Source organism: Heliangelus exortis, chromosome 5 (assembly GCF_036169615.1).
Source record: "Heliangelus exortis chromosome 5, bHelExo1.hap1, whole genome shotgun sequence".
NCBI lineage: Eukaryota > Metazoa > Chordata > Aves > Apodiformes > Trochilidae > Heliangelus > Heliangelus exortis.
In genome coordinates, this window is record NC_092426.1 from 7,027,686 (window position 1) to 7,050,118 (window position 22,433).

Genomic DNA, 22,433 nt, shown 5'->3' on the forward strand with positions numbered 1-22,433 from the left:
TCTTGGGAGAGAGTTGTGCATTTTTTATAAACTTGATCTTGAAACGAAACTGATACTTGGGCAGTGGCTACAGCAACACTGTGTACAGTCAGCATTACCATTGACTCTTTGTTGTACAGCCTGAGAACTGTCATTACAAGTCTGACAGTGTCTGCAGGGCCTGTCAGGGTGTCCAGGGAGGGGAAATCAGCTGTTGGTTCCAACAGTGCTGACCCTCCCACACTTCCTGAGCAAGGCAGCCCAGTGGGCTCAGCATAGAGCAAGCAGTGGAAACGTGGAGCACTGTGAGACAAGTGGTTGGAGACTCTTCTGAAGGGTATGAAGATACCTATTTCCCAATCTGACCCACTCCCAAAGAGGTCTGCTGCTCTACTCCTGACAGACTGCCATCCCATGAGCATGAGCAACCTCACTTCTTGAGGACACAAGGTCTTGTTTTATATTTTCTTGTGTTTGAAATCTTCCTATATACAGACTGTACCTTAACACCAATGTGGTTAGATGACACAGGCATGACTTTGTAAAATCTGTATTATTTGCCCCTGCAATTCTAAGGGAGAGCAGGAAAGCTGATTGATAGGACTGGCATTTGGGAGGAGGTTGTCAAGTCACCGAATTGGACTGAGAGAAGCTGACTAGAGAGAAGAAACAGAACTTCTCTAAATGAGGTGGGCTGGTGTGGGACCAGGAGCTCTGAGGGGATGGGGAATCTTCTGTCTTTAGTTTTCAGTAACATGTTTAGAGTACCTCTTTATGGCTTTGTTTGTGAGGCTCCATCTGTCCATATTCTTGTAGGAAGCCTATCTGGGGAACAGCACACGATTTACTTTTCATGGGGAATACTTTGCTGAGGGATCAGGGTTAAAGATAAGGCTGAGACTGGTGGTATCATAGTGGGGGTCTGCTACACACCCCCTGATCAGGGGGTCTTCATGGGGCATTTCAGCCACCCCAATATCTGCTGGAGGGACATCACAGCAAGGCACCAGCAGTCCAGGAAATACCCAGAATGCATTGACAGCAAATTCTTTTTCCAAGTGGTAGAGGACCCAAGAACAAGTCTGCTGCTGGACCTCACTCTTGCTAACAAGATTGGGCTGGCAGACACCGTGAAGCTTATGGGGGACAATGTGAAGTAATCATTCAACAAATGGATGCAGATTTGTTTTGTTTTATATGTAGGGTTTTAGTGGTCCTTTTACACCACCTTTGAAGTATGAAAGTCACTTTGGGTGGAAATGGCTTAAAATGCATATATTTTCTAGATGAACAGGATTATTTGAACTATTCTTGATAAAGACAAATGATGTAATGACATATAATTAATTATTTTATAGTGTACAGTATCTTAGAAGAGACAAAGGATGGATACTTCCTGCCCCTCACTGTACACAGACAGATGCACACTCTCCTCTCTCCCTCTGCTATCTTTGTATTTTGAAAGCAATTACTTTCAGATGGAGCTCATTTCACTTTCTATCTCTGTAGATGTCAGCCAACTCTGACCATTACTTCATTGCCAGGTTGTCACAAATGCCCGTGCAAACCTTTCTGCCAGGAACTAATAGTCAGCCGCTGACATGATATTCAGGTCTTCTGCCATTAAAGAACCTGTGCAGGGGGAAAAAAACTGAACAATGTTAAAAGGTCTAAAGAAAACTTCATGGCCTGCAATTTCCTTTCATTATGTACAGTTATTTTAGCTGATGTAATATATAAAATGAGGAGCTTTCATGAAATTATCTCAAAATGTTAAAAAAAAAAATAATATGGGAAAATCACTTAAATGATCACATCAATGTTTTTTTCCTCCAAGCTTATTTTAAATAGTTTTACTTCCAGTTGATTATAATCACTGCACTCTAGGCTGACACTGAAGTTTGCTTCCAACAAGTCATTATGCATACCCACCAATTTCTTAGTGTTGTCATCTCACCCATTTCCTGTCCATGAAAGGAAAAAAACCACTTAAGAAAGGGCAAGAGCAATAGTGAGAGCAAGCACACACACTCTTATGTGCAGGAGTAAGACCAGGCAAAATGAGTTTTGAGTTGAAGTCTTAAACTTTCTCTGCTAGGGAGATGAGGCCTCCATCTGTTCTCAGCTATACCTGCCCCCGCCCCACTGCCCAAAAAAAAAAAAAAAAAAAAAAAAAAAAAAAAATCTGAAGCTATGGAAGAGTTTGCCCTGTGTCTGTCCTGTGTAGTTCAAATAAAAGACAACAAATCTGGCCTTGGCCAAACATGAAACCAAAAGTAGACTTTGCTCCACCAAAGCCAACATTGCAGAACGGATTTGAAAGACTTTGATTATGGATGGCAGAGTTTTGATGACTGGTGGGGTTCTTTCTGAAAGGCTGAATTTGTGTTATTATTCCCAAGCTGTTCAGGCAGGTACATAATGAACAACTTAGTTGAGACAGCATTTTAATATCAACATGTTTTTTGAGTGCCAGGAAGCACCTGAGTACATTGCCTGTTTGGTTGTGCTGGGAAGGGAAGCCTTGCAATGAACCAAGATGAAGAGCAGTACCAGGAGGCCTCAGGAGAGCTCGAGTTCAAGCCTTGCTTTGCTGCTGTAATAAACAAACACAGACACCTCACTCCTCACACACATTCTGTAACATTTACCTTGCATGTCTGATGTGAGAGAGGAGCATCAGCAAATTGGCCAAACAGTTGTCTGCTGATGTGAGGGGATCCCTCTGCCACAACCAACATCAAAGCAGGTGATGCTGTTTCCTGCTGCTCACAGCTTCTTTTGACAAGGGAAACATGCCTAACCAGAGAAGAAATAACTCCCTGCTGATGAAGAAGGATGAAATTAAAAAAACCACATATGTTAGGGTTTTTTTCTGATGTAATATTTCAACAAGATTAGGAGTCCCAACTCTCCTTAGGACTCTACAAACAATGCTCCATGTGCCACACCAAGCTCTGACATGTTCCTTTGCCAAAATTTAACAGCCACATTATTTGCAAACTGTAATTCTTTCAAATCTTCCCAAGATGTCATGTTGAGCACAGACCGTGCAGTCCAGAGAATGGACATGCTCTTATTCTCCATGGATTTTTTCCTTTGAACCACTCTGTACTTCGTAGTGTAGTAACTACTAAAAATTATAGCATTCTGCTTGCTCTAACTCTTGCTGAAAGAACCCTTTTTTCTCCAAGTACATTGTAGGAAGAGAGGAGAACGTGATGCAAGACCTTGCTCACAGACCCAGCTGGCCATGGCCTCCCTACACCTCACAAAGGGTGCTGTAATATAGCACTTGTTTGCAGTAAGAAACCTTAGAAGTCAGCAAAAGCAGAAAAAAGAGGCTTGGGGGAATGCAGAGGGAAGAAATCACCACTCAGTGTTAGTGGTAGACCAGAATAGACCTGGGCAAAAGACAAGAGCAAAACAAAACATATTTGCAGAATGACAGAGCTCCAGAATACCTTGCAAATGTGGTCAAATTGAGTCAAAGCAGCCATGAATTGACCTTTTGGCTCTTCCTATATGTTCCTTCATTCATTACTGATGTCACAGGGATGAAGTAGAACACAACTTGGGCTCCTCATCCCTTCACCAGTTGCTCCAATGCCCTGAAGTCATTCTTGAATTCACTTCTCATTATTAACTCATCACTACCCACCAAACCTATTTTCTCTTTAAAGCATATGCAGGATTAGGGTGGCCCTATTTCTGTAAGAGGCTTTATCCTCACAGCCAGTTTAATTCTGGATAACCAGTCTGAAACTCTGTACTGAAGGGCAGAACACCACCTTGAATCATTTTCCATTTCATTTTCACAAGGAGCTAATACCACAACCAGTGACACTGTTTGTACCTCACAGAGACCTCGGGACATGGTGAACAAGAAAGACCAAGTTTCTTGAAACAAGAAGACATTTTTATAGAATAAAACAACCTATATTCCACTCTCCAAGCACCTTTGTCTTCGAAGGTGTCTAAATGTAAATAGTTTTTTGTGGGTTTATGGGTTGGTTATTTCTGTATTTGCAAGTATTTACTGAATGCAACTTTCTCCATTTTGGGTATTTTCTTGAGGGTCCCATTTTCTGATCTGGAGGAAAAAAAAAAACCCAAACACAAACAAAACACCCAAAAAACCTCACCCAGAACAAACCCAAAAAACCCGAAGCCACTCCAAGGAGTTTAAAATTAAGCAGCAGCAAATTCTAAGCCACTAAGTTTACTGTTTCTGTGGTTTACATAGGTTTGTTCCACATTTACTGGACTGAAAAAGCATTCAATGAAATTCTGTGACACAGTATTCACAGGGATGCTTCTTATACTATTTGGAATATGACTTTTTTTCCTCCATAATGGTTTCAAGAGAAGACAGACTTAAGCACAGCAGTGCAGGAGAATTAAAGAACTTTTTTCCTGGATCCCAAGGGGAGGGTGCCAGTGCAAGGCAGGCACAGCAAGTACTGCAGAAAGGCAGCTGCCTGAACACTGCCTGTGCTCCTCCAGCAAGGGGAATTTTAAGCTTTGGAGAACAGGCAGCTCTCAGTTTCAACACCAAGACACAAGCATCAGAGAAGCCCTTGTCTGTAAAGATTACGTAGGAAATGTATCTGATGTTCAGCAAAGATAAAACCAAATCAAGTTACAGAGCAGTTTCATGTACACACCTTAAAAGAACCCCAAATTACAGCATGCCCAGGTGCTTGCTGGCTCCCTCTGTGCTGTGTGGTGTGGAGATGAAGGAATGCATCAAATAAGCACACTCTGTTCAGCAGATATTGGCTCCTGAGGAACTGAATGTATCATACCTTTTCGGGAACTTCTTATCATTGCATTGAACAACACAGCATGTCCTTGCATTGCATTTTATAAGAGCAAATAATATATTTCGTATCTTTTATAAATTACATTTACTTCTCTGACTCACCCATTTTGCTTTCTGTTTCTATGATAGTGATTGTTATTCAGCTCAAGCCACAGAACTGGTACAGATCCGAATTTCCCCAGGTTGAAAAGTCTAAGAGGCACTTTAAAGGCACCCAAGAGAGCAGATTGTTTCCTGAGTTGCTACCAATATGAAGCCTAGGTCAAGTCCTTCTAAATTCCTGTAGGAAAAACCTCTTACTAATCCATATTCTTCCCTGCTAGTACATGATGTCACGGAGCAATATTTTTAGTCTGGAAAACACCCTGCTTCAGCTTGAAAAAAGTACTTCTGTATTAAAAAGCAAACCAGGTGTTTTATAATCAATTTTGAATAGTACTGCAGTGTTCATTATAACAGCTGTTTATGAAGCCTGCAGTAGGGGCATGGAAAAGCAAACAAAACACCAGGTAAAGTTTTGTGCTTTAGGCCCAGCCGGCAACCAAGAACCAGGGATCAGTCGCCACTGCGGGGCAGGGAGGAGAGCATCCAACTAAAACCTAAGTTAAGCGACAGCACTGAACTTAACTGGGACCCGTGAGCAGTAGGAAAGCTGAAGGTGCCCTCAGGCTGGCCGAGTGTCAGCACTGGAAAGGAGATGAGGGTGTCAGAAGGGAATAACCTGGGGACAGGGCTGTGCCAGGCTCTGGGCATGTCCCCTGGGGCTCACTGACAGCCCCCACTGCGGGGCAGGGAGGAGAGCATCCAACTAAAACCTCGTGGGTCGAGACAGCAGGGAGACTACACTCACCAGTTATGGTCACAGGCAAAACAGACTCGACTTGGGAAAAAAAGTGATTTAGTTTATCACAAATCAGATCAGAGCGGGACAAAGAAAAAACCAAAATCTTATCTTAGATACCTTCTTCCCTCCTTCCCCTCCCTTCTTGCAGGCAACAAGCTACTTCACCTCCTCCCCCTCGGCGGAGCTTTCAGCTCACCACACGTTGTTTCTGCAGCTCCATCCTCCTCAGGAGGGAGGAGGATCCTCACTCATTCTCTTCACCCGCTCCAACGCGGGGTCCCTCCCACGGCAGAGAGTCCTTCACGAACCTCTCCGACCTGAGTCCCTCTCACCAGGTGCAGTCCCTCAGGAACTGCTCCAGCCTGGGCTGCCCACAGAGTCACGGCTGCTGCGGGAACAGTCACCTCCTCTAACACGGGGTCCTCTCCGCCTCCAGCTCCGCATCTGCTCCACCGCGGTCCCTCAGGGGCTGCAGGTCCATGGGCTGCCCACCCGTTCCTCCGGGCGCTGCAGGGCTCAGGCTGCCTTCGCACCGCAGGCTACAAGGGCACCTCCTCTCCCTCTGACCTCGGTGGCTGCTCTGCCACTGCTCTCACCTCCGCGCTCCTTCCTCTGTTCCGCACCTCTCGCTGCAGTTTCCTTGTGCCCCTCTTCAGGTCGCTACCAGCGGGGCGTGCCCGCCCTGCTCATGGGCTCGGCCTTGGCCAGAGGCGGGGCCGGGGTTAAGCCGCCGGGAGTTCCGGCAGCTGCTCGGAGGAGCCGTGGGTCTGTGCCACCCTTCGCCCCAAAAATCCCGAGCACCGACCCAACGCAAAGAGGAGATGCAGCTTTAGGGAAGTCGCGTGAGGTGTAGGTTAGACAAAACGGTCTTTGCCAGACCCAATAAAACAGTCAAAGCAAAAGCTCAACGAGAGGGAATAAGGGAAGTCATGGTGTGCTCTGTGTGTGTGTGCCAGGACACCCGCCTGTGGTCAGGCAGTACCGCACAGGACCCAAGAGAGGAGTTGTCTGCCAAGTGTTACAGTGTCATAAGCTGATAGGAGACACAGGCATCCTGGACAGTCAGAATTAATAAACGTGTTTATGGTATGTGTAAGGTTTGGATTTTGAATGCATATCAAAATTGTCCTGAGTGTTAATGAGAAGATGGAGCTTTCACTGAGAAACCAAAGCTGGACAATCCCTTCTGGAATGGCAGTTCTGTCCTGGACCCGTCAGCCTGTCAGCTGCACAGCTCATCCTGCAAAGGCTGTTTTGTAAAGCTAAAACAGCTTTTCCTGACATAGAAATTGCTCTTTTCCCATCCTCTGCAGCATTTTGAAAGGGTCTGTCTGAAATCCAGCCACATGTGAGAGAGACAATCATCATGCGTGGAGCTGACTGACTTACCCTAGGCAACCCCTGTGTGAGCTTCACCTACATCCTCCTCTGCCTGCTCCTCAAGTTCCAGAGCCCACATCTGCTGTGTAAGGGTGACTGGGAAGGTGGGGGTAGCCAGGAGGGGATTCACCTGACACCTTGAGCAAGGACGTGTTCCCATTCCCCTCTGTCTCGTAAGTTCACTCCTTCTGACTAGATGGTAGTATTTTAAAACGAGCAAAAGGCAACAGCTGTTGAGTCTGGATTAGTGTAGCTGTGTTCCTGGTAAGCTTTCCATACAAAAATGCACAAATTTTATCAAGTACATTTTGAGATAAGAAATTCAACACATACCCTGTGACAGGGATTCCTAGGCTAAAGGGGTGTTGTAGTGGCTCGTTTGGAGAACAAACATAAGACAAGTGTTTATTTAATTACACAATGCTACTGCGTGGTAGCAGCACGGAAAAAAGCACCGCAGAGAGTGAGAGTTGGTGTAACTTATGATTCGTGGCTGCTGCCTACGTTGGTGGAGGCCCATTGGGGTAATGCAGCATGGGTTGGAAAGAATGGGTAAATTTGTTTTCCCCGGTGCAGCTGTAGTCATCCTCAGAAGATGGAATCATGAAAGCCAGAAATAAAATCAATAGAAAGAACATCTGCAGAGGTAAAGCTGCTCGTAGGACACGGGAAAAGAAGGAGGGAGACCGAGGAATTCTTTGAACAGTTTGTGGATGGCTTTCACCTCTGAAAAGAAGAAAAAATGGGAAAAAAAAAAAAAAAGAGCATTTGAGAGTTTAATTTAACACACTGTTTTAGCTCCCTGACTTAGGGTTCCCTCTACCCTTCCAAGACCCAGGGCTGTGTATCTACAGGAAAATGCTTGGCACATCAAAGATTTCATCTGCAGCTTGAAAGTGTGCAAGACTGCTCAGGGGGAAGGAAGCCACGTGCTGGCTTGGGTTTGCTGTCCTTACTACAGAAGAAGAAGCAGCATTTCTCTGGAGCAGCTCAGTCACACAGAATCAAAGAATGTTAGGGTTTTGAAGGGACCACTAAAGAACATGGAGTCAAACCCCCCTGAGAGAGCAGAGGTCAGCTGGTTTTTGTACTGTTTTCAGATGCAAACTTCAGTTTTCCCAGTAAACACACAAAAGACTGGAAATACATGTTGAGGTCTGTTCTGACTGATGAGGCTCTGCAGAGCTCTGGGAGCAGGAGTGCTACAGGAAAACCATTCACCAAGGTGCAGCCCAGAGCTGGCAGGTGGAGGAGACATTCCAGGTAGCAGCAGTCATCTCCACCTCCTGTCACCCTGTGAGGAATGGCTGCCCAGGTTTTCTGCTGGCACTCAGCTTGCCTCTGCCATTTTCACTGTCCTTCAGGAGATCAAGTGAATATAGAACAATACCTCGTGCTGCTGCTGCTGCTGTTCTTTCTGCCATTAGAAGTTCTCCTTGCAGTGATCTGTTGAGAAAAATTACTTTTAGTATCCAGGTTTAGAAACTACAAAGAGTTTCTATTTCGCATTAAAGGCAGTTGTAGACTTTAAAGTACAGTTGTCAATTCTTTAACAAGGTGCATGCATCTAAAAAGTAAGATTACGTTTGAGGAACTTTCAGTATAAATATGTCAAAAGATGCTTGATGCCCATAATAAAATACTGAAAAAAACCTCCTATCTTCTCCATAGCAAGGCTAGATTTTTCTGCAACTGTATTATAGACTCCTGAGTCCAAGTCATCAGGAACTAGCAAGAATGCACTGTTACCCTAAAAGATAACCACACCTTTCATTTTCAAATGCAGGCCAAACACAACAGATGAAATGCCAAGAGGATCTCTCATTGCTTTTTTGTAGGTGCACAGCCTATGGCCACTCTAGATGCAAAAGGAGATGTTCCAGTTCTTCATCATAAAGAAATAAGCCCAAAGGACTGACCATGCTACAGGTGTGTGTGGGTATTAACTTGAAAATACCTGACAGCTCTCAGGATAAGCAGCCTATTGCTGTGAACTACAACTCCTGTGTGTGCACTACACACTCCTAACCTCATACTGGGTATGGATCACAGGATGGTTCAGGTTGGAAGGGATGGCAGGAAGTCCATCTAGTCCAGCCTCATCCTCCAAGCAAAGCTGTGAGGGCAGACCAAAAGCCTTACTCCAGGTTTTATTCTGTCTGCTCTTCAAGCTCCTCAAGGATGGAGACTGCACAACCTCTCCAGGCAACCCAAATCTGTACTGTACAAGCCTTGTGATGCTCAAGTTTTTCCTATTGCCAGACTTAATTGTTCTTTTTTCAACTTGTGGTGCAAGTACTCAAGTTTTCATCTGGTCTCTTAGAAGTACATCTACTCTTAAGGTATAATAAACTCCTGTTACTTTTTGATAACAAAGAGCCATGGAAAATGGATCAACTCAACAGCTGGTGAGTCAACTCACCAGCATTGCTTGTATTGTTTTCAAGTCATGTGAAACTTGTTCAAGAAGCTGTTTCAGTTTTTTTCCAATTACATAGACCTTCTCATCAGCTTCTGTGTAATCACCAAAGGATTTCAGTAGCAGGTAAGAAGTGAGTTCTTGGAGTGAGTTTACTTTAGGCTGCTGTTCCAGTAGCTCTTTCTCCAGTTGCTTAGGACAAACAAAAAAAAAGCAGTGCAGCAGAGTTTTATTCTCAACTTGATGATTGTTCTCATAAATGGAGGAATTCTGGAAGATTCTAAAGAACAACTCAACCTGCCTGAGGACCCTCAATACAAAGAAATGGCTGTTACAGCCACAGATGGAATGAAGGGCTCTCGAGGAGACTGGTGGTACCTGCTTGAACTAACATCTAGAAATAGTCCAGTGGTAATTAATCCATCTGGAAAAGACATTACATCTTGGAGATTGGAAGTCTTACTTCAGCTGTCTTACAACAGCATAAAGGCTGTTGATTAGGAACTGAATGATGATGTCTAATTGCAGAAAAGAATGCCTCACTCAGACAGTATCTGGACAAATATTCCTATAAGCAATTACATGGTATATACTCTTGAATTGTAAAGGTTTAGGCTAAAGCATCCTCACAATATGCCCAGGAAATCCCTCCTCTGTCCTGCAGAGTGTCTTGCTTGTGAGCATCACCTAGAGTGTGCCATCAAACTGATCAGTAGCCTCAGGACCTGATGGTTCAACTTGCAGACCTGACTTAGTCCTAATGTATGGAAGCCAAGTGTCACAGCAGGCACCATAACATGACCACACACATGTTCACAAACCCCACTTCCCAGAATGCCAGAACTCACTTTCAATTTCTTGGCCCTTTGTTCCAACACTTGCATGCTGGTTGGAGGTTTCAGTTTTTGCAGCTCTTTCAACTCTTCCTCAGTTCTAGCAAGCCAGGCAGAGACATCACTGAGGTCTGAGTTCAGCTGCTGCCACTGCTGCAATTCCTGTTTCATCCTGAGTTTATTTCTGAGGTCTTGAGCTTGGATGAGTTCCCACCTATCAATAATGCCTGCAAACAACAAGTGTTTACATCCTTAGTGAGGTGAAAAGTGTGTAAAACAGATGCAAGGAGTTTTACAGGTAAATTATTCTCCTGTTTACTCAAGGTCAAATAAGTGCTACTAGTTTTGCAAAGAAGTACTACTGTGACCCCAGACACAGTTTTTTCCTTGAGATTCTGCAGCCTGTAAGTTTCATATTACTAGTCAAGTTATCCATATAGCAGTACTATGCATAATTTTCATCTTATTAATTGAAGATGTTTTAATACACTTGGAAGAATGGACCAAATCTAAGGCCATGGAATTCAATGAATTCACTTGTGACTTGGTAGATACTCAAACCCACCATGGGACAAAGTAAGATCAAGTATTTTGGACTTGGGTTTGTATTTCACTGCTGCTAAAGGAGATGGAGATGCCACCTGTGCAATCACTAACACTACTTCTTGAAGCACATCTAAGCCCTTCACAGAGGCATTGCTACTCACCCCAAACCCAACCCAGGTCCATTTGTGAGACCAGAGACACAAATAAACTGCATAAAGCTGCAGATCTGTTTTTATCACTTGAGTCACTTTTGGCGTTGCAGTACAGATGTCCAAAAAAAGCAAAATTATTCCATGACTGCAAAAGGCAGTCTACACAAGGATGCTCTTGCTTTGTATTAAATTAGAATAAAATGGCATCAAGTTATGGCATAGAAATGACAGTTTTGCAGCTTTCCTTGCAAAGCATGCACATTTGAAGGTAATGAGATGAGAGCCATGGATTTCTGAGACATTCTGTTTTCTTCTGGAAAATGCTTGAATATAGCTGGAAATATTCAACAAATAAAAGGGGGAGGCTGCGCTGCGCTTTTTTGGAACTTTGCGTCTCAACAATCCTATCACCTATTCTCCTACAGATGTCCATGTCAAGGAGCTGCAATTGCTTCTCACCTGACAGAGCACTGTAGTATGTTGCTTCTTCTTCTTCATCTTCATGAGAGGAAGAACCTCCCACATCACCTGTGTGATCCCACTCGAGTGGAATTGAATCAACACTGACAGGGGTTTCACAGCCTGATCTTTCATGACCTTGAGAAGGGGGCATAAGCTGGCAGAGGGACTGTGGAGAAGAGGGCCCCTCACTGATTCCCTTCTTATGCCACGGGTCGTTCTGGATTTCTCTAGAGTCTTCTAAATCTGTCTCATTTTCAGAGGTCTCTTTTTCATCATCCAGTCCCTAGAAAGAAGTAACAATTATTCATATTAATCAGATTTAAAATAGATCTGCACTACTTAATGAGTTGATGATGGAGCCTCACACTACTACTGGGAACAATTTTGCATTCAGCTACACTACTGGAAGACCATTGCCTAAAATGAAAGGGAAGCATCACTTCTGCCTCCCTCTTCTTCTGCCAAAACAATCCTCACATCAGCAGCTACATCCCCTTTCAAGACACTCAGCCACCACCATACCATCTCACCAGAGTTTGCAGGGAGGGGTAGCCAGTTCCAACTCAACTGCACAGGTCAGTGATGCAATGATGCCCAGCATCATTTAGCAAAAAGCTGGCACAAATACTGAGGAGCTCCTGACCCCTTGGAGATCAAACCATTCAGTCAGGCTGCTAGAGGGATAAGCAGTGAGCATGGCAGTCAGTTCAAACACCAAAATCTTGCCAGAGCACCAAAACAACTGCTGCATCTTACAGGATGCTTTGAAGTCAGTCTTCGGTGGAACCGAGCAACTCGGCCAAACACTTCCTGACAGTATCTGTGAAGTTCTTCCAATTCATCTTCTATCAGGGTGGCATCCAAAGGCTCACTCTTCTGAATCAACTGCTCCCCAAAAACAATGAGCTGGTCTATCTTATTGGTGTTCAGTGTTATTTCCTGCTGGAAACCCTGTTTGAAACAGAAAAGAGGAAGAATTACATCTAAACATTCCTTATTGGCTGGAGGTCTTTCCTCCTTTCGTCACTCACTGCAGTGACAGAAAAGCAGATATTGATATTGTTGTCTAATTTTATTTGGCAAATATCTTGTTCCTCAAACCATCCAGAGCTTTATTTCATCAGCAGGTGACAGTTCCACATGAAGTGGGATTTTCCAGGAGATCACAATACAATTGTTCTGCTGTTCAGAGTAAATCTTTATGGGTGTACAAACCACCTTCTGCTCAGAAGTCAGGAAGTTTGACTGGTTGGGCCTCCCACCTACACAACAGTAAACCATATATCCCAAACCAATTGGCTGTGCATGGGAAAAGGAGACACTGGCATATGAGCAGGTAGCACAGAACTGGCATCTTCTGGAGAATCACTGCACACACCTGCTGGTGGTTTGGAAGTCCCAGCTACACACAAAGCACTCAGAGGAGAGACCCTACCTTAATGCCAATGCAAAAAAATTCTCACCAGGAAGGAATACATGGATTTAGGACTGTAGCTGTTACTGTGAACCTCCATGTGCTGCTTCCCAGGCCAGATACCACTGTCACTGACTCTTGTGTTAGGAGAAAAGGGCAGAACAGAACTGAGCTTGAGCACTCAACCTGAATTTGAATCCTGTACAGTTTAATATTGAGTCAGAGTCTAAGTCTTAACAAATCACTGGTCTCTTAAAACCAATACAGCCTCACGGACCTGTGCTGTTTTTTCTGTTGTTGAGTTCTAGCAAAGGAGATGATTCTGTCAAGAGAGGGCAGCCCAATAGCATCAGGGCTACAGTAAGAAACTGCTTTCAAGTGATCCGTACCTTTAACTGGCGCATTTTGTCATCAAAGTTACTTTTTGAGAAATGCTCCACGTTTGTCAGCTGGAGGTCCATTTCTGTGAGCCACACAAGGATGCTTTCCCTCGTTGCCTCAAACTCATCTCTCCGATTGGTGAAGTGCTGAATTCAGGGGAAGAAGGGAGCCAGGGTTATATGACCTGAGCTACTGCAGGAGATGGTCACAGGAGCCCTCTGAAAACTCTGTTTAGTTTCATAGCTGCTGTTCAGCTTGAAGGCCTTCAGGGCACAAATGGCAGCGTGTCATGTACAAACCTGTCCCCTTCCTGCAGTGATGCTGGAGCAAAGTGTCTGATGTTCATGCACTGCTTCTAGGGGAGAGGCAATAAAACTTCAGCAGTGCAAGGTACTTTGGCAAAAGTACACTCTTGCTTCCACAGTGTGCACCTTCTTGGACATCATTAAACCAGTGCAACAGTTAATGGGACTCGGGTTTAACACCTGATTTGACCGAAGTTGAGAGGACAGGCAAAGGAAGCCCTTTCCAACAAAAGTAATTAAAACGGTGACAACAAACAGTAAATCAATGCAGAAGCTTGGTCAAGGATGTCCCTGCCTAAGTAATAATGCCACATTTAGCACAGAAGTCAGGAAGAGGTGTGTCTGCTGCCACATCCTATATATGGAAAGGTGCAAGCACACACATCCAGCCATGACTGGATGGGATGTGAGGAGAGTGGGAGAGAAGCCATAGGGCCCACAACACACCTTCCATAATTTGCACCCCTTCTTCTCTTACACTGTTTCTCCTACCAAGAGCCCATCTGCTAAGGAAGGACACAAACCAATACAGCACAGTTGGTCCAGTACATTTTGGGCATTTGCAAATGCCTACAGAACCCTGCAAATGCTCCTCTCTCTCTTCCCATCACTACTCATTACCCTGAGTCTCCTCAGAATGGCAGCCACTCGTTTCTGGAGGTTATCCCAGCGCCGGTTGCCATCGTGTACCCTCTGCTTGCACTTTCTGGCTGAGTTGGTTCGGTTCTCCAGGACAAGGTGCCTGTACTGTTTGTTGATCAGCTCCAGCTGAGGGAGTCGCCTGTCAATGTGCCTTTGGAATGCCTGCAAAGTAAACCAAGGAATTCGTTTCCCTTGTGGATAAGGGAAAGAATCTGGGAGACACCATGCACAGAGACAGGTGACGATGGCTTCCCCATAAAACCAGACATACCAACTGCAAAATTAAATGCAAGGAGCAACCTATATTTAAACCACCTGATCAGACCTGGCTCATTTGCAATAAGGAAAAAAAAAAAAAAAGCCCTTATAAACTGCATGGCTATGAAGAGCCCATCTTTAAATTATACGCAAGATCTCATTGTTTCAGAGCACTGGTGAAATTACTGATGTTCTCTAGACCACCAGTCAGGAAGTACTTAGCAGTCTGACCCTTCAGGCTGCTGCTGAGCATAAAAGATGACTTTCAAAAATGCACCTCGAATTTCTTCAGCTCCTCCTTTGCATGTTTGTACAAAACCTCTGAAGAATTTGGCCTGGCTGCAACCATTTCAGCTGATTTCAGCCAATCTTCAAAGCAAGAATAGTCCTCAAAGAACTTCTGCTGCAGGCGCTGGGTTTCCTGGATGCTGAGAGAGGGATGCAAAACCAAAAAGTTTTTATCACAAGCTAACTCTTAACTTGGGGATTTTTTTTCTCTCGTTCAACATTCAGCTTGTGCAAAAAGCTACAGCACTTCTTCAAAATGCGGCCTCAGGCTGCTGTAGGAGCCATCAGAAAAACAGACTTACTATATTCTCCTCTTCATAGACATGGCAGAAATGTTTCTCTGTTGTCTTTCTAAACTCCTGGTTGTCTGTTGGATAGGATCACCCTCAGTTTCATTTGCACATTCAACTGAATCATGTGGCAGGACTGGACAGACATTAAACATGGATTTCACCCCTGCCATGTGCTGCTCAGGGTCTTGCTGCAGATCCAGGCACTGGCAGGAGAGTAACTTGTGTAGAAGGACACACGTGCGGCTGGATTCCAGACAGACCCCTTCAAAATGCTGCAGAGGATGGGGAAAGAGCAGTTTGTGTGTCAGGAAAAGCTTTTTTAGCTTTAGAAAACAGCCTTGCAGGTTAAGCTGTGCGGCTGACAGGTCAGGACAGAACTGCCATTCCAGCTGTGGTTTCTCAGTGAAAAAACAGCCTCTGCAGGGAGTTACATTAACTCAGATACAGAGTTAAAAAAAAAGAAGACCAGGAACAATAGGCTCTGTTTGCATTCAAGAAGACAAGACACACTTTGGGAGGAATGATGCTGAATTACCAGTCATGTTAGCAGGTGTCAGCCAGACCATTGCAAACTGTTGGGATCTGTCTTTTTATTCAAGCTGCTACCAGCCAAAGTGTCTCTCTGAATTATGTTAAACTCATGTCTAGAGACAGGCACCATAGCTCAATTGCAAAGTAAAACTGCAATAAATTAGCTGCTGTACATCACACTCCTTAGCCAGAGACTGTGCTTTGTGCCATGTGTATTTTTCTGAGTAGACCTTGACTGGGTTCAAAAAAAAATTTTCCCCCCACCAAATTCATTAATGTTGAGCTAAACTGTTAGAAGCTGACAGGAATTCAGGAGTGCTGACAGCTGCCTGAAGCCTGCTTGTTTTTCCCAGCTGGAGCTGCTCTCTTGAAGCCTCTGCTGACCTGAGCCCTGAAAGGGACCCAGACTCAGCCAGCTCTTAGGTGCATTCTGGATCCTCATTCCCTTTGAATTCAGCACCCGAGCACTTGGCTGAATCTCAGACTAAACCCAGAGGCACTAAACCCAGAGGCCTGGACTGAGTTCCCATTAAAGACCTCCACCCAACAACAGCAGTACCAAAACAGCTGGGAATGGCTCCTGGAAAATTCAAATGGGGACATGGTGGTATTGGATCTTTTACAGTGAGTGAAATTTGCTACTTGAGGCAGACTCAGTGCTTGAATCCAGCACAGCATCACAAAAGCAAACTCCCTGTACTTTCCTGTGCCTCTACAGCATGCATTCAGGCAGCCCTGATGGTCAGTGGTAGTGCACAAGCTCCACGTTCAAGTGAGATTTGGCAGAAAATCAGAGACCAATAAAGCAGTGTTTCAGCTCTCCACGTCCTGAATAACTACTGCTCCTGTTTGCCTGTGAGTGACAGCAGGACAGTGCCATTACACACAGAAAGTAAATTCAGTGTACAGATCCCAGAACAGTCTAAATATGTCTATTGAGGTGTGCATGACTGGAGAACTTAAAAAGAACCACTACCTCAACCTCCACCTGAAATTTCCAGCTCGAGTGCTAAGCCTGTTTGGTTCAGTTCATTCATTGACATGACAAAACATCACACGTGTAATTCTTGTTCCCTTCTCATCTGTGTGTGCACATAAGCATCAGCTCAGAGGATCAGCTTGGTCAGCCTACTTCAGGCCTTGAAACTCACCCTCAGCTGGCTGCCATCATTTGTGCCACAGCCTTCAGTGCTCTGCAAAGTTTGCAGAGAGGTCTCCTCAACATATTTACCCTGTGATTCCATTACCTCATCAGCATCCTGTAGAGAGAGAGGCAAGATTGGAAGTATTTGTGTCATTATTGCCTTGCTGTGCTAGAGAAGCCTCCAAGAACTGCAGCCTCTCTACCTGCAGTTGTCCTTGACCAAGAGTATTTACACAGAGCTGTCTTATACCTCTAACATGGATATACAGAGATTAAAAAAATTGTAGCTCTCTGGATGTCTTAATCTCATAACAAAATACACATTTTAAGGCCATTCTAGGAATTAGTGAAACAAATTGCTGCAAGAAAACCAGCAAGAAACAAGATTTGTCCTGTTTGCCCCTCAACAAGCCCTGTGTGTAAAGAAAGCTGAACCAATGAAGGTACAGAATGCAAAACCTTGAAGCTTTTGCTACAAACACTTCCATAAAGGAGGTAGCACTGGATAAGCAATCGCACCAAGAGCAAGGTCACACATCAAGATCGAGGTGCTGTGTAATACTGGCATTCTAATATTGGTGGAGAGCAATTTCTTAGTATCCTTGAGTGATACCAGCTGTTTCACTTTATTCTGAAGTATTCTGGCTTGACACATATCTTAATTTGTCTTGTACCAAAACCTTGTATCTGACACACCCATCTGTATAGATGAGCTATACACTGAACTCACCTTGCTGAGGAAAGAAAAGAGTTCTGACTCTTCAACCGAGGGAGGTAGAAGAGACATCTTTCCCCTTTTTTTTCAGCTACAAAAGTGCACAAAAAGAGACGGGCTGGTTATTAATGACAAGAACAGTAAAGGGTACTCTGAGTTCACTGCCTCCTGAGAATAAACACACCAAGAGCCAAACTGGGTTAAGCTCAAGGTGCACCTGACTCTGTTCCTTCACAGAAGGCTCCTTGACAGTAGGTCTACCAGCCTGACAGCACCTTGGGGTGTCTTCTCCCCAAGGATGCTGGGCAGATTTATATAAAGACTGATTATATATGATTATGACATATGCTGGAGCTAGGGGTGGGGTTTGACAGCAAGGGGCAGGGCTGCAATGATGGCTTCTAGAATGATAGAATCGTGGAATCATTAAAGTTGGAAAAGACCTAAGATCATCAAGTCCAGCTGTCAACACAACACTACCATGCCCCCAAAACCATTTCCCAAAGAGCTACCTCTGCATGTTTGTGAACACCTCCAGGGATGGTGACTCCACCACTTCCCTGGGCAGTCTGGTCCAATGCTTGACCACACTGGCAGTAAAGACATTTTTCCTAATATCCAATCTAAACCTCTGCTGGAGCCTCTTGTGAAGAGCTGCTGGACACCTCCCCAGACAGTAAAGAAGGAGAGGAAGGAGGTGGGCTGGTGAGGAGATCCCCCTGTAGCTCAAGGTGAAGACCATGGTGGGGCAGGGTGGCCCCCTGCAAGTCCATGGAGGTTAACTGTGGAGCAGATAGGGATCAAAACAAAATTGGTGCAGGATCTTGCCGTGTCCCACGAGCCTTTCCTTGTATTTTATCCTGATCCTCCTGAGGGATGGAGTGAATGAGTGGCCATGTGATGTCTGGCTGTCAGCTGGGCCAAAACCATTACAGAGCTCTACGTAGCATGATTCACATTGCAACACCTGTGGGAGTTTTTTGTAATCAACATTAATATAGAAAAGTTTCATGATCAACAAAAGAAATAATAATAAATTAACTTTTCTTTCACTACCAGCTTTTCATTATAATTTGAATTGGTTTTCAGCTGCTTTCAAAAATTTCTCAAGAACTATGCTGTCCAGGGCATTAAAAGTTTCCTGCAAGAAAAGCATCAGAATGAAAAATGGAATGGAATGTAGATTATTTACTTAACAAAATCACATCAGTACCATACAAAAAGCAGTCGTAAAGCACATAAACATTGCATGCTGGAAGGTCTAAATCCCCTGTGACACTGTAAGCTGGGCTGGAGTGAGGCTCTGCCAGGCTCCCAGCACAGGGTTGCCCAGAACTTGCTGTGCAAGATGTGGCAACACAGATTTTGGAGACTTCAGTTTTTGGTGCCTCAGTAATGACCCCCTTAACAGTGCAGACTTTGAGATTAGAATCCATATTGGGAAAAAGAAGGTTTTGTATCTGTAATCATGCTTTAACAACTTGTTCAAGAATTTAGGCATGTGATTCCTGATGGGAATTATTAATCAGGGGATAAAATTGCTGTGGATCAGAAAATGATGAGTTCTGAAGGGATGATGGAACAATGTCCAGGGCACTGAACAAACTGCCATACAGATCTTTTTTTTCTTCATTCAAGCTGTCTGCCAAGTTAATGCATGCTAACAGTGCTACATCAAAAAGCTGAGGAAAGCATTAATAGCTACCAAAACAAAATATCTGCTATTTTTCTCAATGTGGCCTTTAGATACCAAATAGAACTAAGAAACACTCAAATTCAGCTGGCTCAGAGAACAAGCCCACCTCATATCTTGAAATACATTCTTCAGGACTTAATTTCTGACTGACAAGTTGCACAGCCTTTGAAACAGAGGCCTCGAGTTCTTTCTGGGATTCTTCAAAATTGAGCAAAGCCTCCTTCTCTGAAGGTGTCTTTTCAAATGTGGACAAAACGTTGTTGATGTCACCCATGACAGCCTTGGAAGAACAAAATTCTTTTCAGAACATGCTCCAGTGTCAGTAATTACATAAAGCTGTTGCTTCGTAACATCACTCAAGTTTTCTGAGCTGAGATCTTTGAAAGATGTTCTTGGTTTTGTCCTGACAAGAGCCTGGGAGACTGATTCCAATAATATGAAATGTTTTCTATTTTACACAAATGACAAGAAGTCTTCCCAGTCACAAAAATGCTAAAATTAAGGATGTCTGTGAGTATAAAGTACAATGACAATTAGAAAGCAGTACCTCTATTTTGTCTCTGGCTTTTTGAACTCGTGCCTGCAGCTCAGTGGTCTGAGAATGCTCTTGGGACACTTGACTTGAAACATTTTCCATCAGGGATTGCAATACCTCTTCTGCTGCCACAACTTGCTCTTGGCATGAGGTTCCCCTTGCAGCCAAGCTCTGGTTGGATTAAAAAGCATTAGAAGCCTCTACAGTATTTATGTAATATAGGAACAAATAAAAAAAACCAGCACTGATCATGGATGCTCAATATATGGTCAAAGAAAAATCTTATATTCCAGTTGCTGTCAGCATAGTGCACTGCAGACTCTCTGTGCAGAGAGAAAGAAATCTGCTGCCACCCACAGGGGATTCTGGTGCCTGAATCAGTCTTTCTGCCAACGTTTTGCCTCCCCTGTCTTTGCCTCAGAGTCAATTACAAGGATGTTTTAAACGTGCTCTCCCACCCAAACAGCTTGTCAAATGAAGGCACAAACCACACATTTGCATTTGCATTGTCTGATCATGAAGTCATCCCCAAGTAAGCACACATCAAGGCTCTTGTGGTATTCAGTGCTAAAAGGCAGGAAACAGCTCAGCATTTTGCATGCAAAAGTGGTCTGCCACATTTGAATATTTATCATGAGATGTCAGGGATAGAGCAGTTTTGATCTATGAATATTCAATACATTTTTCCTGTTTGAAGTTGTCAATTAGCATCCTTCTAATGATAATCAGTGCTTTATTCTGGATCTTGACCAATTGTACCACAGGTAATAAGGGACCTGACCTCTCCCTCACAGGGAGATACAAAACCAGTCACATTTTTGGAGGCTGTGTCTCTGGGTGTCTTTTGATACTTTGATTTTTGTAACTCAAGTGTCACACTGCAAAATAGGCTTATTTATATACATATGCCCACCAATACAAGAAGGTAAATAGATTCTTTTCATAGGTTCCCACAACTACTTGTGTCAACCACATACAATGCAACAAGGCACAAGCCAAAAGCAAACTAACACTAATGCTGGTTCACAGTTACTGTGAGTGGATTTAATGTGAATACTCCTCCTGAAATCAACAGAGCTGCTTTTACATTAAGCATAAGCAAACATTTCTTTAAAAATGGGGACTAGGACCTCTGGGACTAAGGTCCTTCCCAGGAATCATGCACTGATTTGACAGTAAAATTCAGGATGTGGGAATCCTAGAAATCCTACATTTTCCTTAAAAAAATAAATACATTCATTATTGAAACTTTGTTAACCAGTGCCAACCATGAGGATTAAAACTAGCAAATCACATAAGCATTCCACTAGACATCACACAGAAACCCCTAAAAGAGAAAAGCCAAAGAACTCAATTTATATTGTGATATTTTATTAGTTCAGTTAGCTTAATTTTATTAGATTTAAAGGGTTTGTGTGAAAATATTCAAGGCCTGACTAGGTAAGAGTACTGGTAACAACACCCGAAATCTGAAGGATTTTCTGCTAAGCTGTCACTAAATAATTTAAAAACAAACAAACAAAACCCAAAATGGGAAAATATCACCACCACATTTAGCAGTAGCAGTAGTTAAAACGTATGATGTACTATTTACACATCTTGGATGCAACTTACATTAAACATTGTTCTTTTGCCCACAACAAAAGAGCCCATATAGTAGAAATCTTCCTTAATTTTAGCACTTTTGTTAGCTCTGCTTCCCTTGGAGTGGAGTCAATAGCACTTGAATAATCAAGCAAAGGCTGATTCTAAGCATAACCAAGTGTTCTGGCAAGTTCTTCAATCTGTCACAGATGATGGGAGAGTTCATCAGGCTTCAGTGAAAAATTACCAAGACATTGATGGCTCAAAAAGGTGATTTTCACTGGAAGTCACAATGTCTTACCTAAATCTGTCAGGAGAACTGATTTACAGACAATCTGCTGGTGTCACCCCTGATGGTGGGAAGATCCTGTGACATTTTGATGGACTGCTTCTTTCCAGAACTTCATCCTCTGCTGAGCAGAATCCAGCCCTTTCATTAATTCCTCTGAGCCTCTGTTATAGCTACAAGGAGAAAACAGAACACACAAACATACACCGTGTAGCTGAGTCTGGGATGCATTTCTCACCCTCTGGTTTGGCTTCCTTTCTGTGAGGAGCCATGTGCTGTTCTTCTTGCAATGACAGCAATGAAAACATTGTTCCTGCAGGAGTGAGGAATAAGTGAAGTTCTTGTCTACACAGTGAGAGGAGCTCAGATGGGTAATAAAGGACACCTCTGATCACCACTGCTTTTTTTTTTTCTTTTTCCTCATTTTTAAATTCAAAGGAGTGAGGTTGTTTATTAGCTAACTGTCATATTTCATAAAATACATCTCTGGAAGGTGAGAAACTAATTTTTAGCTGGTATCTGTAATTGCTGAGCAATCTGACCAAGAGTCTGAGTAATGTCTGATGTTGGTATAGTTCCAGGCCAGCTTTTTTGGTTAAGGGCAACCACTGCTCTTTCTTCTTCCTAACCTGGCTTCTTATTTCTGGACATCAGTCAGCAGTTCCTTCCCTCTCCCCATCTGGCACAGCCTGGCATGTTTTTCATCAACACTGCTTTTGATTTGCTATCAAAAAAATGGGAAGTTTGCTAAACAACATCTTAAAAATTGAAAACACGGCTAGCAAAACACCTATCATTTATTCTAACACATCTTAATCTCACATTTTCTATGTTTCTTCCAAACAGAATAAATCTGTGCTTTGTTATATGTTAAAGAGATAATTTTTTTTTTGTTTATTTTTTCCTCTGGATAAAGCA

At 43.5% G+C, this 22,433-nt stretch overlaps 1 protein-coding gene across 2 annotated transcripts; it reads right to left on the reverse strand.

Annotated features, from left to right (window-relative positions):
* Positions 1–7,406: 7,406 nt before the first annotated feature.
* LOC139796861 (nesprin-2-like) lies at positions 7,407–17,513 on the reverse strand. Of its 2 annotated transcripts, none has more exons than XM_071745342.1 (11): positions 17,427–17,513; positions 16,704–16,811; positions 15,031–15,293; positions 14,718–14,868; positions 14,162–14,344; positions 13,244–13,381; positions 12,197–12,391; positions 11,438–11,723; positions 10,296–10,507; positions 8,419–8,474; positions 7,407–7,754 (listed from the first exon to the last, which is right to left on the reverse strand). In XM_071745342.1, exons 1-11 carry the CDS (start codon positions 17,481–17,483, stop codon positions 7,529–7,531), a joined length of 1,875 nt encoding a protein of 624 aa, XP_071601443.1. In that variant the 5' UTR covers positions 17,484–17,513; the 3' UTR covers positions 7,407–7,528. The 2 variants fall into 2 exon arrangements, with proteins under 2 accessions (XP_071601443.1, XP_071601442.1); XM_071745341.1 differs by having other exon boundaries at positions 7,407–7,752; positions 8,414–8,474.
* Positions 17,514–22,433: the final 4,920 nt, after the last annotated feature.

What these genes read in the sequence shown, in the direction of transcription:
- LOC139796861 (XM_071745341.1), bottom strand. Translation starts at nt 17,483, where the DNA reads ATGTCTCTTCTACCTCCCTCGGTTGAAGAGTCAGAACTCTTTTCTTTC. An exon ending in ATGATGGCAGCCAGCTGAGG is followed by an intron (nt 15,294 to 16,703) that starts GTGAGTTTCAAG and finishes CATCCTCTGCAG; the next exon opens with CATTTTGAAGGGGTCTGTCT. An exon ending in GACTGACTTCAAAGCATCCT is followed by an intron (nt 11,724 to 12,196) that starts GTAAGATGCAGC and finishes ACTTCTTTCTAG; the next exon opens with GGACTGGATGATGAAAAAGA.